General features: G+C 37.3%; 1 protein-coding gene across 1 annotated transcript in view; it reads right to left on the bottom strand.

Annotated features, from left to right (window-relative positions):
• Window positions 1-17,940, bottom strand: part of LOC308692837 (neural cell adhesion molecule 2) — a gene marked incomplete at its 5' end in the record, with an annotated part of 70,737 nt that overhangs the window by 40,443 nt on the left and 12,354 nt on the right. Inside the window, 4 exons of the mRNA XM_081369245.1 lie at window positions 2,534-2,694; window positions 6,766-6,883; window positions 14,292-14,426; window positions 14,812-14,955. Of these exons, the coding sequence (XP_081225371.1) occupies window positions 2,534-2,694; window positions 6,766-6,883; window positions 14,292-14,426; window positions 14,812-14,955 (558 nt within the window). The remainder of the gene's footprint in view (window positions 1-2,533; window positions 2,695-6,765; window positions 6,884-14,291; window positions 14,427-14,811; window positions 14,956-17,940) is intronic.

Below are 17,940 nucleotides of genomic sequence, written 5' to 3'. Positions count from 1 at the left end.
CCAAAGACTGGAGTACTTGCTGATGAAAATTCAGCTTTGCATCACAAAAATAAATTACATTTTAAAGTATATTAAAAAAGAGAACCATTATTTTAAATAGTAATAATATTTCATAATATTACTTTTTTTTTTTTAACTGCAGGCTTGATGAGCATAAGATACTTCTTTCAAAAACATTAAAAATAGTAACGTTTCCAAACTTTTGACTGGTACTGTATATATATACTTATTTATTAAATGTAAATTCTGTTAATAATATTTATTACAATTATTTTTAATGGACACCACCATTCAAAAAAAAAATTCTAATGAAATGAATACTTTTATGAAGTGAGGATGCATTACATTGATCAAAAGTGACTGTAAAGTTTTCTTTTGAACTTTCTATTCATCGAAGAATACTTATGTATTATAATAATGTATCATGGTTTATTCATTTTTTAACATTGATACTGTAACAGTAAAAAAAAGGAACATCTAAATCATAATATTAGAATTAATTGGATATCGAAGACTGGAGTAATGTCTGCTGAAAATTCAGCTTTGCCATCACCGGAATAAATTCCATTAGAAAATATATTAAAATAGAAAACTTTTTTAGAAATTGTAATATTTTACATAATATGTACAATATTATGATCAAATAAATGCAGCCTTGGTGAGCATAAGACACTTATATTAAAAAATACATATTTAAAAAAAAAAAACAATCTTACAAACCCCAAACTACTGAAACAATTACCCCATGTTCGCTCAGCATGTAAATGTTCCATTTCACAGCTCTCAATATGCATACATTTTAACTGCAGAAAAACCTGGATTTTTTTTTTTTTTTATGTAATCACTGGTTTTATAATGAGCTGATTTTTCATACTAAGATGTTTTGTTGCACATGCAAACATACTCAATGACCCACAACTACAATTATCACACATGACACAATACTCAAAGAACAACAAACACAAACACCAGCGCAAACTAAACACTAAACAATGAGGCTCTAATTAGTATGATTTATTCATGCTGTTGTGCATGCTGGTCACACGTGACATCACAACAACTTCTGGGTGATGAGGCACAGTGATGGGGGAAAAAAGCACCTCATGTGAAAAATGTTGCCTGGCCTTGACCTAAAATCAACACTTGCACAGTAATCATCCTGACAAAGCCTGGCCTTTTCCTCATTAAACACTAGTCAGTGGCTTCATTTTCAAATGATTTATATGACTATGTTTATGTAGCAACAACTGTCTCCTCTCATTTCAAAATTTGAACACTAATTTGACAGAACAGCAAGCACACTTATAGACTACCTTCACACTACCAACACACTCAATTATTAATTTTTGTACAGCTATTCACATTTTTGTTTTAAAGTCCCCCTGTGGTGAAAATCAAGTCTTCAATGTTGTTTATGTCTATGTGGTGTTTTGAATGTGCTATAAGACAAACCATGTGCAAATTCATAAGTCAACACCATTGCTTTCTGAGTATTTTCTCCTTAAAACTGCGGTGAACCAAAGACAATCTCAAAAAGGTGGATTGAAATCGCTGGTGTTTCTGACGTCACAAACTACCTTGTAACCAATCACCTCAACATTCCTGCGAACTAGCAGGGGAGTCGTGAGAGAAGCCAGGTTATCCCGGTATATGTTTTTGTAAATATGAAAAATCGGGTAGATTTAGCGTTCTATAATTAGAGGACAGACTGAGATGGCGAATGGGACCATAGTTTGTGTAACATTAGCAACACATTATTATTTGTTTGATAGTCCAGCAAAAGGCTAATCATATTAATTATTGTTATGTGTCCGACGTAGTAAAGAGCGATACCAATGTGCAGCGTTTACCTCAGTAAGTTGTCCAAGTTAATCTGTGAGTGGAGGAAGGACTAGTTAGCATATTCACGCTGTCACATGGAAGAAAACACGGAGAACATTAAAGTAAGTGATTACGCGTTTATTTATGGTGAGATCTGCCGCGGAAGCCAGCGAATTTATGCGCAGGCAGTATAAAAAAAAAAGAGAGCAGGGTTTTTAAACATTTATGATACGAACCCTCATGTTTTGCTTGTATGAGCTGTCACTGTAATACTTATGAGCTCTCACACATTACTGTCCTTCTACTGACTACCTTTCGCAACTGTCTTGATAACTTCGGGTATGTAACATTTTTGAATGACTCCCATGAGTGCAGAATTGTGACGAATGTTGCTCTAGTCTAGAGTGACATAAAGTCGCATGAATTCAAATATGACTGTTCAGACTGAGGTCGCACTGCAAAACATCTGACCTGTATCGGATTTAGTATCACAAACGGAAGTGGCCCAAAACAGAATTGAAAAGATCAGATTCCTTGTGGTTTGTGCTGTTCACACTGCCATGACAAAAAACAGATCTGAGTCACATGTGAGCAAAAAAAAAATCAGATTTGGGTTACATTTGCCTGCAGCCTGAATGTAGCCACATTTTGACAGGTAACATCCTATTTAACGGATACAGAGATATATAGCTCAATAAAAAGGAGTTCTCACCGAAAACCTTGAGAAACAGTTCATGCTCAACTTCTCCCGCCTTGTTAGAGGCCTTGCAGGTGTAGGAGCCCCCGTCGTCCTGCTGAATGTTTCGAACTGTGAGCGTTGTACCTCGAGCTCTCATTACATACCGCTCCGATTCCTGGAGCTGCACTCCCTTCCTGACAAACCACACATACACAACACATGTCAGTCGAACAAAGCCTCAGTTCTCAACACTGTGGTTTTATTCATATTGCAGGATGGAAATGTCTCCGACAAGACAATCAAAAAATATTGCATAATGCAGATGTAGGAAGCAAAGAAACGCCAGGTGATGGGTTATTCATCATAGATGGAGATGCAACATTTCAGAATATTCTGTTATGTTACATTCAATATACTTACTGTATAGGTATGCCGCCGAGGTGGAGACAGGATAATGAAATATTTTTTTGGAGAAGATTACAGCACGGCTTCAGACTGTCATAATGTTAGGGGAGGAATGAGCGGAAATGAAATCTATTTAAAGCAGAGAGACCTGTGTGGCTACAGGAAATGGGGAGAAGGGAATCAAATCATGCTCTCTCTGGCTATACACAGAGACACAAACAGATCTATATATATATATATATATATATATATATATATATATATATATATATATATATATATATATATATATATATATATATATATATATATATATATATATATATATATAGATCTGTTTGTGTCTCTGTGTATAGCCAGAGAGAATATATATATATATATATATATATATATATATATATATTTTTTTTTTGTGTTATTTTTTTTTTTTTTTTTTTATGTTTTAGGGCTGTCAGTCAATATTTTTTTATTTTAATATTATTTAATAATAAAATACATGTATGTGTGTCACGTTCAGGAGTGCATTTCCCAAAAGCATCGTTAGACAACTATGTTCGCAAGTTCTGTCGTTATCAGCATAGTTCAACGAATCTGTGTTTCCCGAAACCATCGTTCCAACTAACATTCGCAAACAGCATCGCAAACTTGTGTGGTTGGAACCACAACTCTCAACCTGTGGTTAAGCATAGTTTCTAGTTTAAATGACATGTGGACTAAATAAATCCTGATCTTGAGCTAAATAAGCAAGCTGACATTCAGTACAACCCGTGTTATTTATTTAGAATACATAAAAATGTAATTTACGTCTTTTAGTTTGTCAAGAGATTTAAAGCACTTTTTTTGAAGAGTGCGCATGTGTGAACGTGCTCTACTGTGTAAGAACGAGCAAAAGATTGAGTCTGGAAATAAAGCAAAATAACTGAGAAAAATGAGAAATCGTCCTCAAATGCCATGTCTGTAATTTATATAAAAAAATCTAGCGTTAATTCGATCTCAAACAGTTTCATTAAAATAAGTTATTACTCCATCATGTGCGTGACGTCATAAACCAAGGTGGTTGAACGACCACTTTGCGACAATATAGTTTCGGGAAACAGTCGTAACTAGCTAGTTGATTTCTCCAACGATGCATCGTACTATGGTAGTGAAGCAGTGAGTTACGTAGTTGTACGGGAAACGCACCCCAGTTTAGTTTTGTTCATGGACTTTGAGTGTGTTTTCATTTGTCACATGTTTCTTTGTTCAGCTTCCCGCTACTCATCCGTCTCCTTGGTTACCGCCATTGTTAGTTTCCCTGCCTGTTACCCATAGACTGTAAAAAAATATGGACGTAGTGTCCGTGACGTCACCCGTAGGTTTCTGAAGACCGTTTTTGAAGCCTAAAGTGGCCGTGGCGACCGTCGCCATCTTGGTAACGCGTCACTCCCGAATTTATTTATTTTTACAGTCAGACAATTAGCTGAGGTAACGTGACGGCTAACAAACAGCAGACATTTCATTAATTTAGAAGTAATTTAAAGAGTCGTGGTGTAACAAATATTCCTCACTGTTCATAAAACGAGTTGGTTAGGGGCTGTTTACATGACACTGTTTTCAACTAAAAACGTAAAACTTTTTATGCGTTTTGGCCGTTCATTTAAACAACGTTTTGGGTGCCTGAAAACGCAAACTTTTGAAAGCGGGTTTCAAAGTGCAAGTTTTTGAAAACAGTCTCCGTGTAAACAACAAAAACGCAAATCTCTGAAGATGATGACGTCATGCACATGCGTATTACGTGTTCAGTGTATAGTGTTTCATCGCCATCTAATGGCCTGGCAGCAGAATACAGGGTTTTTAGTAGTTTTCGCGGATCCGTGTGAATGGGGATCGTTTTGACAATCGTGTCTTCTGTACGCAGGAAACAACAAGGGAAAACTTTTCCGTTTTAAGCATATCATTGTCGTGTAAACGTACCCTTAGGCAGTATTAAGTATCATATTTTAATTTACACAAAAAATATTTAAAATTACACAAACTATTTAGACCTTTAACTCTACTGGAATACATTTATTTATAGCTTTTTCCCAGAATATACTTTACTATCTCCACAATCCTTTTTTTTTTGGCACCATCACACATGCACACATAAAATTAAATGAAACTATCAGGTTTTAGCAAGCATAATGTAATTGGTAGTGGTTTTGTAATGTCCCAATGTATCAGTGAGTGGTTTGGTTAGGCTCATTCATTTAAGGTCAAAGTGTGAGAATGCTTGGCTGGGATTGGTTTCATCACGTTCATTCTCATCTGAGCCGGAGGTAATTACAGTGATTGAGAGCCTGTAATCAACACATTGTGCTGCTGTCACTCAAAGCCCGCACATTAAGGATGGAATAAATGTGTCCGTTCTCTGTTATCACAGCTCTTTCTTGGCTGCGCTACCCCCGTTCCTGTTCCCCAATTTCTGCTTCCTCAATGTGACACCTTAATTCATGAAAACTTTTGTTTTCTGAGAAAAAAAAAAAGTTTTTTGTTTGTGCAACATTTTAGTAATTTTTTATGAAAAACAGAAGGCGAGGTTAAAGGGTTAGTTCAAGCAAAAAAAAAGAAAAAAAGAAAAAAGACAAAAAAGAATTGTCATCAGTTACTCACCCTCATGTCGTTCCAAACCTGTACGACTTTCGTACATCTTCGAAACACAAATGAAGATCTTTAAATTAAATCTGAAAGATTTCTGTCCCTCCATTGACAGTCCACGACTACCCATAGCTTAAAAAAGTTAATGAAGAGATTGTAAAACTAATCCATATGAATCAAACAGTTATTCCAAATTTTCTTAAGAGACACGATCGCTTCATACGCATGATGAACAGATTGAATTTAGGGTTTTATTCACATATAAACATTGATCAGCAACATAAACAGAAGCTCAACCGTACTTTCTTGACGTGCAAGAACAAACTTCATTGGTTCTTGCGGAAGCTCAAACATGCTGTGCATCACATGAGAATGAACTTCATTTGGTTCATGCTTGAGCTTCTGTTTACTGATGCGAGGGTTTGATGAATGTTTATATGTGAATAAAAGCATAAATTCAATCTGTTCATCATATCAAGCGATCGCGTCTTCAGAAAATTTGGACTAAACCACTGAATTCATATGGATTAGTTTTACGATCTCTTTATGAACAGTTTGAAGCGTCAAAGTGGTATTTGTGTAGCTGTCAAAAGAGGGACAGATAGCTCTCAGATTTAATTTAAATATCTTCATTTGTGTTTTGAAGATGAACTAAAGTCTTACGGGTTTGGAAAGTCATGAGGGTGAGTAAATGAATACATCCTGAATAAAGTCGTTATTTTTGTTTACTTTTTGCGCACAAAAAGTATTCTCGTCGCTTGATAAACTTAAGATTGAGCCACTGATGTCATATGGACTACTTTGATGATGTCTGTATTGCCTTTCTGTACGTGAACAGTATGGAGGAACAGAAAGCTCTCGGACTAAATCTAAAATATCTTAAACTGTGTTCCGAAGATGAACGGAGGTCTTACGGGCTTGGAGCGACATGAGGGTGAGTCATTAATGACATAATTTTCATTTTTGGGTGAACTAACCCTTTAAACAATTATATAAAGTAATCGAAATTGTTGTTGGGCTGTCAATCAATTATTTTAATATTATTTCAAAATAAAATACATTATAGACAAATAATAATGTAAATAATAATTGAATAATATTCTAATAATTCTATATTACAATCATATTTAACTGCAAAAAGCCCCCCTATACAGATAATTCCAAAACACACCATTATTGTAGCAAACAAAAGCAAAAGTGACAAATATATTTTAGTTTATGGCGGCGATGCTGATAAGTAATACCTGTGCCAGCTAACATCCGGTTCAGGTGAGCCATATGCCCGGCAGGTGAAGGTCACAGACTCTCCATAGTCCGCAGTGGCGTTGAAGGACTGCTGAGGTACAGAGACAACCGGTGGAACTATTTGACAGAGAAAAATATGATAGGGTGTTTCTGTCTGTCACCAATGAATTATCCAAATACACAAACTTAACTTGTCATTTCAAATTTTTAAGTGTGAAATCTCTTGGTGGATTTAAGTGTTAAGTGTCAAATGTTTAAGTGTCAACAAATCTTATTCAAATGACATATTCATACACAAGCCATTAACATGTTCTCATGTTCACTTCCTGGGAAATGGTGGTTGACAGCATGTGGCAGTCATTGAGCTAAATTAATGCTTGAATGCTGTATTCTTAAGAAGCAAGATGTAAATCGCTCCATACAATGTCCAGTCATGCTGAAAACAGCTGTTTTAGAGTGTATGACAACACTAATGCTGTTTTATCCTGTAATGTAGTGAGTTTTCATTTATATTCCAACACACACACACACACACACACACACACACACACACACACACACACACACACACACACACACACACACACACACACACACACACACACACACACACACACACACACACACACAGGCACAGCAGTTGATAGAACTAACTCTATTCACTCACCTTCATCCCCAGTGCATACAGATCATCAACAACGTGATCACACTCAAAATGCCCCGTCACAAGCCAGAAATAGAATGAATAAATACATCAGCCACCCTCTGTCTCTGAATCAATATGTCCTGAGCAGTCTACTTAATTATATAGTAAAAGGTCAACTGAGAAAAACCTTGGGTCAAACAAGAGGTCAACCTGGATGACCTCAAACAAACTTCCACTGACAATCTCAGTTTTTCAGACTTTATATTCATGAGAAAAATCGACTTATCTTCGTAAAGTGACTGTTTACAGCTGAAAGTATGTGTGTGTGTGTGTCTATTAAAGCTCTATATGTGCACTCCAAGATCAGGCAGATATAGCAATTTTCATTGGCGGATTCTATTATTGGTACTGTATGTGCAATGATTTGAGTGAGAATTTTTATATTTCCATCTCTGCAGAGAACTGGAAGGTAATAAAGTAATTTCAGACTGAACCTAACCCAATTTTGACTCATTCAGAAATTACTCTGCCTTGCCCTTCAGAATGAGGTAATTCACCTGAGAAGGAACGGCGTTCAAATAGTTTCAATAATAGGCAGCAATGTTCTTCTGCAAACTTCCAACACCGTTTTTTTTAAATACAGCCTTTTTTTTCCCCTTTTCCAGTTTTCTGGTTTAGGGAATGGATGGACCCATCGTGTCTGGAAAAAGGCATAATTTTGAGTTGTGACTGGTTTCAAGACATAACACAATTTAATGGAGTGTGCGCCGGGGTAAAAAGATTAGATTAAATGGATGTTTTATTCATGGTCACTTTCAGCCTGACTTGGCAGTATATTAACACATCGCTCTCATCCTCTATTAGAAATCATATACGCACACACTATTTGCTTTTCCCCTGGCACATTATGGGTCATTCATTAGGTAAACCCAAACTGCTGACAGCCAAGTTCAAATTAATGCCACAATTGTTTTGCCATTTGCTATTTGTCTTCAGTCCATCCATGGCACGCATTACTCCCGCAAGGGCACTTTGAAGAAGAATGAGCATGTTTTTGTTGATGAGATGACAGCCGTGGAGGTCCTGATGGGAATCATCATCATTACGGATAGGGTTCAATCTCAAACCTCTATTCAAACCATTCAAAACCAGCATGCTTTGACCACTCTCCAGGGTTAAATAGACAGTCCTACAATTGAGCTGGTGGTAATGAGGGTGTCTGTGTGAGTGGGCAGCTCAAAGATCACACAGGGCACTGCAGACTTGTCGGTTTCTATATTTTCTCTGACTTTGATTGTGCTTTTCCCCCCATTACCACAGCGATAGTTAACTTATCAAACTGTTTCACACTCGACATTCTGTCTTCGGCAAAACACTAGAACCAGAATAAAAGTAGCATAAAATTTACCCATTTGACTTGTGCACTATATTACAAGTCTAAAATCACACAATAGCTTTATTCGAGAAAGAAACAAAATAGAACATTGCTATTTTTCTCTTATTGATTTATGAATGTGTCAAAGAGAGCAAGGGTGGAAGTCAAGATTGATTCATTCACGAATCAAAAATGATTTGTGGAAGTTCAACTCACTGTCATAGAAGACCACTGGAGATGAAGCTTATCAAATGACTAACAACTTTAAAGGTGTAGCAAGAGATTTCTGAGAAATGCTGTTGAAAGTGGATCAGACTGAGCATAACAACACACTTGTAGCCAATCAGCAGTAGGGGGCGTGTCCACTCATGATGGGGGAGAAGAGAGAGCAAGAAGAGGGAGATTTGAAGAAAGACTGTGAGAAGAGAGATGGCTGAGAGACAAAAGAGAAAAGGTCTGATGAATATCAATGGAAAAAAGAAGGGTTATGACCAGGCAAGAGCTTTAGGACCTGCATCAACATTAGAAAAGCTATCCCATTCATTGTAACTGTTTGAAAAAAGTGACACGCACAGTCTTCAGAATTTATAAAAAAAAATTGTGTGTGTGTGTTTACTGTGTTACATGGAAGAAAGTCAGTCATGGGTTTGAAATGCCTTAAGGGTGAGTAAATGAGTGAAGAATTTTAATTTCTCAGTGAAATACCCCTTTAAATTTGCACACACACTGTGGAACTCTGGTAAGAGTCAGAGGAAACAGAGGCACACACACACACACACACACACACACACACACACACACACACACACACACACACACACACACACACACACACACACAGCACTGGGCTATCATGCACTGAAATGGTTTCAACAAGATTATCATTGAATTTCTTGCCAATCGATGCCTATTTTCCAAAGGCAGTAATCTAATTTAACCTATTCCCAGATACGCATGCCCAACTGAAACAGCTCTGCTAATGTGAGACACAATTGGGCATTAAGACATCAAATCAAGCCAGCAAACCATCTGATACAGACTGAATTGACCTTTAGTATCAACAACTACATGCTTTCAAAGGCTAATAATCCAGTTATAAATAAAATGACTATAAAGCAGTTCTTTTGAAGGACAGTAAGAACACTTATGAGTCAGAAATGACAAAAAATCTTATAGGAAAGAAAACCACTGTGATCTCTTTAATATCTTAATTGTTCCTATGAGACGATAGAGTGCAACTGCTTCTTAAGCTTCCTGCTTCTTAATTTTTCTCATTGGAATAGAAAACAATAATCTCACCAATGGATAATTTATAGTTTTAGATGAGATCTCAACAATGTTTCAAATTGTGTATAGATTGACCAAGAAACATCTAATTAAAGCTAGTTGTGCTACACTACAGTTCAAAGTTTTAGCATCAGTAAGATTTATTTTAAAATAAATTAATACTTTTATTCAGTAAGGACACATTAAATTGACCAGTGAGACAATTTTGTTTTGTTGTAACATTATTTATGTCTTTACTATTTGAAATTAAGAAAAATCCTGCAAAAACATGCATCACAGTTTCCACAAAAATATTAAGCCACTGAAAAAGAAGATAAAGCAACTGAAAAGAAGATAAAGCAACTATTCTGAGCTATGAAAAGCCATGAAAGAGCAACAATTTTATATAATGTCCCTGATATATCTACAGTGGGGGAAATAATTATTTGATCCCCTGCTGATTTTGTAAGTTTACAAACTCACAAAGAAATGAAAGGTCTATAATTTTTATGGTAGGTTTATTTTAAAGGGCACCTATTATGCAAAATTCACTTTTACATGGTGTTTGAACATAAATGTGTGTTGGCAGTGTGTGAGCAAAACCACCCTAGAATGATAAAAATCCACCCAGTAGTTTTTTTACTATCTCAATAAATCATAAGCACTGTCTCAGAACACCCTGTTCTAGATTTCCCTCATTGTGACGTAGAAATGAGCTAAGCCCCACCAACATGATTTGATTGACATCTGGTTTTGGCATAGACCCCGCCCTCAGTGATCTGTACACCATCCTCCATTGTTTCAACGACAGCCGGTAATGTCTCCTAAGTGTAGTGTTCTGTTGCGGGATGTAAGAATGGCTAAGTGTAGTGTTCTGTTGCGGGATGTAAGAATGGACATACTAGTCTTCACTGACATCTGAGCCACTGAAAACGCAGCGGATGGATTTTTTTTATGAAGAAAAGGCGCCACTTAAACTTCCTAAATACGAGAATCATTTTCTGACTGTTTAGTGAACGAGTTAATCCTCAAGTTAATCCTCAAGTGTGGATCGTTGCCTACTGTTCGCGATCCAACTTCACCTCCAGAAGAAGTAAGTGTATTTTATTATTTTTGAGCAAATAGTCATTTCAATCGATGTCAGCCAGTTCAACAACAATTGCGTCTAAAGCTATTTATTGTCGTCGTCATAGGATGTCTCAACAAACAACGTCAGACTGTTTTATGCCACGTACGCTATCATTTTTTGCAGCAAATACAAATGTAAATAAATTAAGGTCTGCTCTATCTCCATAGACAGTATATAAACGTCTCCCTCCTCTTAAGAAAAAAATAAATAAATCGTTTGTACTTAACGTTAGCAAACGTTATCACAGTATTTGTGTGTGTGTGTGGTTTAAAAAAATTGCGCGAACGTTATCACAGTTCGTGTGTGTGTGTGTGTGTGTGTGTGTATGTGTGTGTTGCTCATCCATAATTGCAAAGAGGACGCAATTAAAACTTTGTAAGTAAGTTAAATAAATGTATCAAATAACCATTCCGAGACGTTTAGTCCATTCTCATTCATGTTTATTCTGTGCCGGAGTCTTTTCATCATCTAGGTCCAGCAGCTGGGCGGGGATATGCAGCTCATTTACATTTAAAGTGGTACGCACAAAACAGCTCTTTTTAAAACAGGCCCCAAAAATGACATTTTCAAATGGTTATAATAAATTAACTGTGGGGTATTTTGTGCTAAAACTTCACAAATGCATTCTGGGGACACCCAAGACCAATATTACATCTTGTAAAAAGGGGCATAATAGGTGCCCTTTAACTGATAGAGACAGATTATCAACCAAAAAATAATAAATAAATAAATAAATAAATGAATATATATATATATATATATATATATATATATATATATATATATATATATATATATATATATATATATATATATATAGGTTATAAATTGATTAGCATTTGATCGCATGAAATAAGTATTTGATCCCCTTCCAACCAGCAAGAATTCTGACTCCCACAGACTCCCACTGGTTATGTGCCCATGTGTAACACAGATTAGCCCTGTCACTTTAAGAAAGTACTCCTAATATCAGCTAGTTATGTGTATAAAATAAACCTGTCCACAGAATCTGTATCTTCCATTCCATCCTCTCCACCACCATGGGCACTACCAAAGAGCTGTCAAACGTCAGAAACCAGACTGTAGACCTGCACAAGGCTGGAATAGACTACAAGAGCATCAGCAAGAAGCTTGGTGAGGAGGAGACAACTGTTGGACACATTATTCAGAAATGGAAGAAATAGAAAATAACCACCAATCACCCTCGGTCTGGAGCTCCATGCAAGATCTCGCCTCATAGGGTAAGGGTGATCATGAGAAAGGTGAGGGATCAGCCCAGAACTACATGGGAGGAACTTGTGAATGATCTCAAGGCAGTTGGGACAACAGTCACCAAGCAAACCATTGGTAACACACTACGCTGCAATGGATTGAAATCCTGCAGCGCCCGCAAGGTCCCCCTGGTCAAGAGGGCACATGTGTACAGGCCCGTCTGAAGTTTGCCAATGAACATCTAATGATTCAGAGAAGGCTTGGGAGAAAGTGCTATGATCAGATAAGACCAAAATTGAGCTCTTTGACATCAACTCAACTCGCCGTGTTTGGAGGGAGAGAAATGCTGACTATGACCCCAAGAACACCATCCCTACAGTCAAGCACGCAGGTGGAAACATTATGCTTTTGGGCTGTTTTGAGGGGACGGGGCCAATGGACGGGGTCATGTACTGTCAAATCTTGGACGAGAACCTCCTCCCTTCAGCCAGAACTCTGAAGATGGGTCGTGGATGGGTCTTCCAGCATGACAATGACCCAAAACATACCGCCAGGGCAACAAAGGAATGGCTCAGGAAGAAGCACATTAAGGTAATGGAGTGGCCTAGCCAGTCTGCAGACCTTAATCCTACTGAAAATCTGTGGAGGGAGACGAAATTTTGAGTTTCCAAGCGACAGCCAAGAAACCTTTATAGAGTAAAGGTTTACAGAGTATCTGTAAAGGGAGTGGACCAAAACCCCTTTCTGAGATGTGTGCAAACCTAGTGACCAACTACAAGAAACGTCTTACCCCTGTGCTTGCCTACTAAGGCATGTTTGCTTGGGGATCAAATACTTATTTCACGCACACTAAAATGCAAACCTTTATATAATGTGTGTGTTTTTTTTTCTGGATTTTTTGGTTGATATTCTGTCTCTATCTGTTATAAATAAACCTACCATAAAAATTATAGACCCTTAATTTCTTTATAAGTGGGCGAACTTACAAAATCAGCAGGGGATCAAATAATTATTTCCCCCACTGTATGTACACCAATTATAGTGAAAATTATCCATGTGATTTCCAACACCAATAACAACCGTAAACACGATATTAAAAATAAATTCCAGTGGCACTTGTTTATGCAAACTAATTGAATGAAAACTCCTGCTTAGGAAATCCTCTCTACTTCTTGAACAGTCATTTTCATTCCATTTTTATTCATATCTATATTAACAAACACACATCATGAAGGGTCCAAAGGACAGCTAAGCTCTCTGCAGTTTTACTCACACATTAAAGCCACAGGATATTACAGAGATGCTGTTTAGTATGGCCTGGGCATTTCAAAGTCATCTCAAAGTGTCCAACAAGACGCGTCCAGCAAATGCGTCTAACTTCGAAAAGATCAAAACGTCTCCTAGAGGACAAAGACATATTAATTTTGTATTCCCAATCTAACACTTATCTGACCAGGGGCTTCTGAACAGCCCCGCAGAGTGGCATTTATTTTATGTCGGTCTCTGATATGTGTTGTCATGTCGGCAGGATTATCGGTCATGCCTCATTGAGCACCATGATTGGATCAGCAAGGAAAATTTCAGAAGTAAACTAAACAGACACCCGTTCATGTTCGCTATCATTGGATTATACAAGGACATGCAGACAGGGTGATGTCACTGTGCCGTTTCCTTCCTATCAGAGCGAACAGGGCTAATGTCATTGAGATAACAGGATACGCACGGCTTTCGTCTGAAAGATAGGGCTGGAATGACTTTATGTTTAAAGGAATAGTTCACCTAAAAATTGTGATTATTAATATAATGTAATAATTAAACTGACAGATCTCAAAAAAAGACTACTGGATCCTACGGCTTCTTACATCCCTGTGTGCTGAACATATCTTCCCAAACTCACCGTTAACCACCAGGATAATGTCCCGGAAGTCAATCTCTCCCCTGGCCTCCACTCTGGCCTCGCAGCGATACACTCCTTCATCTGCTTTAGTTACTCTCTGGACTTGCAGATTGTTGTTTTGTAAGAGTTGAAATTCTGGAGAACAAAATATTTGATGGTGTTAATGACAGGCTAATTTTGCCTTCAAAGAAGCTATTGCTGGCAGAAATGACATTTACATAAAACGCAGATTTTTTTAAACTAATATGCTTGTTAACACTTGTCAACACTGAGTCGTGAAAGGGAATAACATTTTAAAAGTCTTACAGTGAAAGTAGGCCTTAAATCCTTAACAATGACAATACTTTTGGCATTTATTTATTCCTTTTTTCTTTCTTTTTCTCTTTCTGAAATTATATCCAGAGCAGCATGAACTCTATGTTAACTTTCAACAATTCAAGTGTTCACAGACAATTATATCTATATTCAAGCAATTATCTTACAACAATATAGCTGTTAGCCGGTATGACAGATTACTTACTCTCAGTATCTTCAATGATCTCCACATTGTTGTAAAACCAGGAGACCACAGGCACGGGGGAGCTGGTGACATCACAGACCACTTCAGCCACATCGCCCTGTCGAAACTCCTGAGGAGACCTCACGTCTCTGAACGTCAGCTTCTCTGTGGAGCAGGAAGGAGAAAGGTTACATTTTTGGTTTTATTTTCCTCAAAATTTTCCTTGTCAAGATGCACGGGCAGCAGCGCAAATGTGATTCTGTGCTAATTCTATTATTTCTGAAAGATCATGTGACACTGAAGACTGAAGTAATGGCCGCTGAAAATTCAGCTTTGCCATCACAGGAATAAATTCGATTTTAAAATATATTAATTTAAAATTGCAATAATATTTCACAGTATTACTGTTTTTACTGTATTTTTGATCAGCCTTGGAAAGATTAAAGGTACTGTAGGACATCTGGGAAAATGCTAACTTTAGCCTGATAGCACTAAAAGCGCACGTTCCATCCTCCCTGCAAATCGCCGTCCAAAGCCACGCATGCTGAAAGCATGAACGCGCACAGCCAAGAAGACCAGAGACAACGTTACTGCAATACCATCATGTGTCATTCACCGGTGAGAAAACGTTTTAGTACAGTTAGTAACACGACTACAATACCAAGCGTAAATAAATTATTAAAAAAAGAATGTGTAAAAAAAAAAAAAAAAAAAAAAAAAAAAAAAAAACAATTAGATGCAGCTAGTTTCGGTTTGTTTAGCTAGCATAACTTATCAGTGTGTAATCGTATTTATTGCATGACAGGGTTTCCACAATGAGAGTCTGCTTGGCTCCAATGAAGATATATTGATCGTAGATCCTTTGCCAGTGCCACTTGTTGTCAGTAACATTTCAATGCTACATGAAGGCCAGCTAGTAGCCTCCTTATTAGAGTGCCTGACTCTCATGCCGGAGACCCGGATTCGAGGCCCGCGCAGAGCGGGGTGAGTAGGACCCGGGTGGAGGGGTTAAATTGGTGCCGTGACCCAGAGGGGGCTGAGTGTAACGGAGACTAGTAGTCGCTGTGCGAGTAAACCTCACTCCTCTGATCTCAATAGGCGCGCTAGCAGCTGCAGTCTTTAGCCTCCATGTTAGAGCGTCTGACTTCGGGTTCGAGGGGCGAGTAGGACCCAGGTGGAGGGGTTACACATGCGTCACTGTTGTTTCCTGAAGGAACTGTGCTTGGTTTGATCCATTGCCATGTGATGTGCTAAAAATGACAATAAAGTTGACTTTGATCATTTGATAAGACAGCATTTTCAGGTTTAGAACACATCTGTATCTGTCTGAGCCATGGCTAATTTGTTAGTGCACATGCTCTGATATGGTGTCATAGTGCTTATGTAGAAGATGCAAATTCTATTCTACCTTGTGTACCATTTCCTCCTCTCTATACTGTACAACTCTTTAATGAAATATAAAACACACAAACAAACCTGTCCAATTAAGCTGGATACTGCTAATTGTTAAGGACGGGGTTGTATGTTGGCTGGAAGTTGTACAGATTTGTACACTTGAATACTTAGTAGACTTTGATAACAGTTGAAACCCCAGCTGTATGTAGATGAAAGAAACAACATGCGGGCTTTGGAATCCTAGTTCAGACCCCCAGTGAGAAAACCAAAGAAAAATCAACGAAAAACAAGGGACGTGTCAACATCTATGTCTGCTTGTCATAAATCAGGTATGCTTCTACAGTACATAGTCTCTGATTATTCACAATTCACAGCCACATTCTGTTTGTGTGGGAAGCTGGTGTAAACAGCTGCTCCAGCGCAGTATAAGGAAATGTGTCTTCAGAGGGCTGAGAGATGCTGCACACCCTCATCAGCGCAGCAGCTCTGCATAACGATCTGTGAGTCATGTCTGTTTACACACGGCTCCCACTGCTCCAAATACAACTTCTAATGGAACAGGCAAATGCCAAGCCTGGTACAAAGTCAGCCACAGAGAAGCACGCTTGTGAAATATCTCCTGAAAGTTTTGCAACATCCATTAGAATTTCTGGTGAACATTTCATGTAGACTTGTTTTACCCCCGTGTTTCAAGCCTTTGAAGTCGGTCCCTTTAAAGAGAAAGATTTCCTCACCCTTGCACCTTTTTCTTTTTTTTTTCCACTTTGTCTGTGCTTGGGATCTCTCGCTTTCATACTCGTTCTTTATTACCTTTTCCCCATTAATTTAGAGAGTTTAACAAAGGAATTACGATGTATTTCCAAAAGTTCAAAAAGTTCATTTTTTTACCTGACTTTTTTAGTTCTGTGCAACATGTACAATAAGAATAAATTTTGGACTTTGAGCCGGTTGCTCTTTTCTATCCAATTACAATGAATGGGAAATAATGAAAATCTATGAAAATATTACTTATGATTCTTGCATTATATTATCGATTCTTTAGAAGTGTATGAGAGCTTTGTTTGATGAATGTTTTTCAAACATTATTTTGTCTACTGTCTTATTGGACATTAATTGCATTAGTATAAAGTTGAATTTAAGTTTCACAATTTGAGCCTGATGAATCTTGACATTGTCATCCTGGAAAATGGCCTAAATGAAATACACACTCCATCAAGAAGAACTGTTGCCAAACATACAGTATAACATGCTAGAAACATATTAATCACTGCAATAATGATCCAATCATAGACTCATAAGGATTTGCATATTTAAATCCAAACAGCAACTTTTTATTTTTGGGCCGGGCAGTGTACATGACCTCGTCCCCAAAGCTAAACCTAATCATTTTAAATATGTATATAATAAAAAAATGCTGTCAATATGTCAATACTGTATGTTTTTGTGTCAATCCGAATGTAAGTAAATGTACGTGTGGTAGAAAAAATATATACATAATAATCATGAGATCAAGTTGTTAAAACACATCAGGTTACAGTTAGGGGAAATAATATACAGTTTGTGCAGTATAATATACTAATGTAGAGGCTACACGCTACAGTATATAACTATGAATTAACTATAAAATAATAGTTTGCAAATGATTTATAAATACTTCATTACTGTATAATTATAAAGTGCTACTGATATTTGTCCTGGAAAACAAGACATAGTAGGAAATCACTTTTTGTAGTAAACTGGCTCTCAGGTTAAAGA

This window comes from Scardinius erythrophthalmus (assembly GCF_964197995.2).
Source record: "Scardinius erythrophthalmus genome assembly, chromosome: 6".
NCBI classification, from domain to species: Eukaryota; Metazoa; Chordata; class Actinopteri; order Cypriniformes; family Leuciscidae; genus Scardinius; species Scardinius erythrophthalmus.
This window is presented reverse-complemented; position numbering and strand designations above follow the sequence as displayed.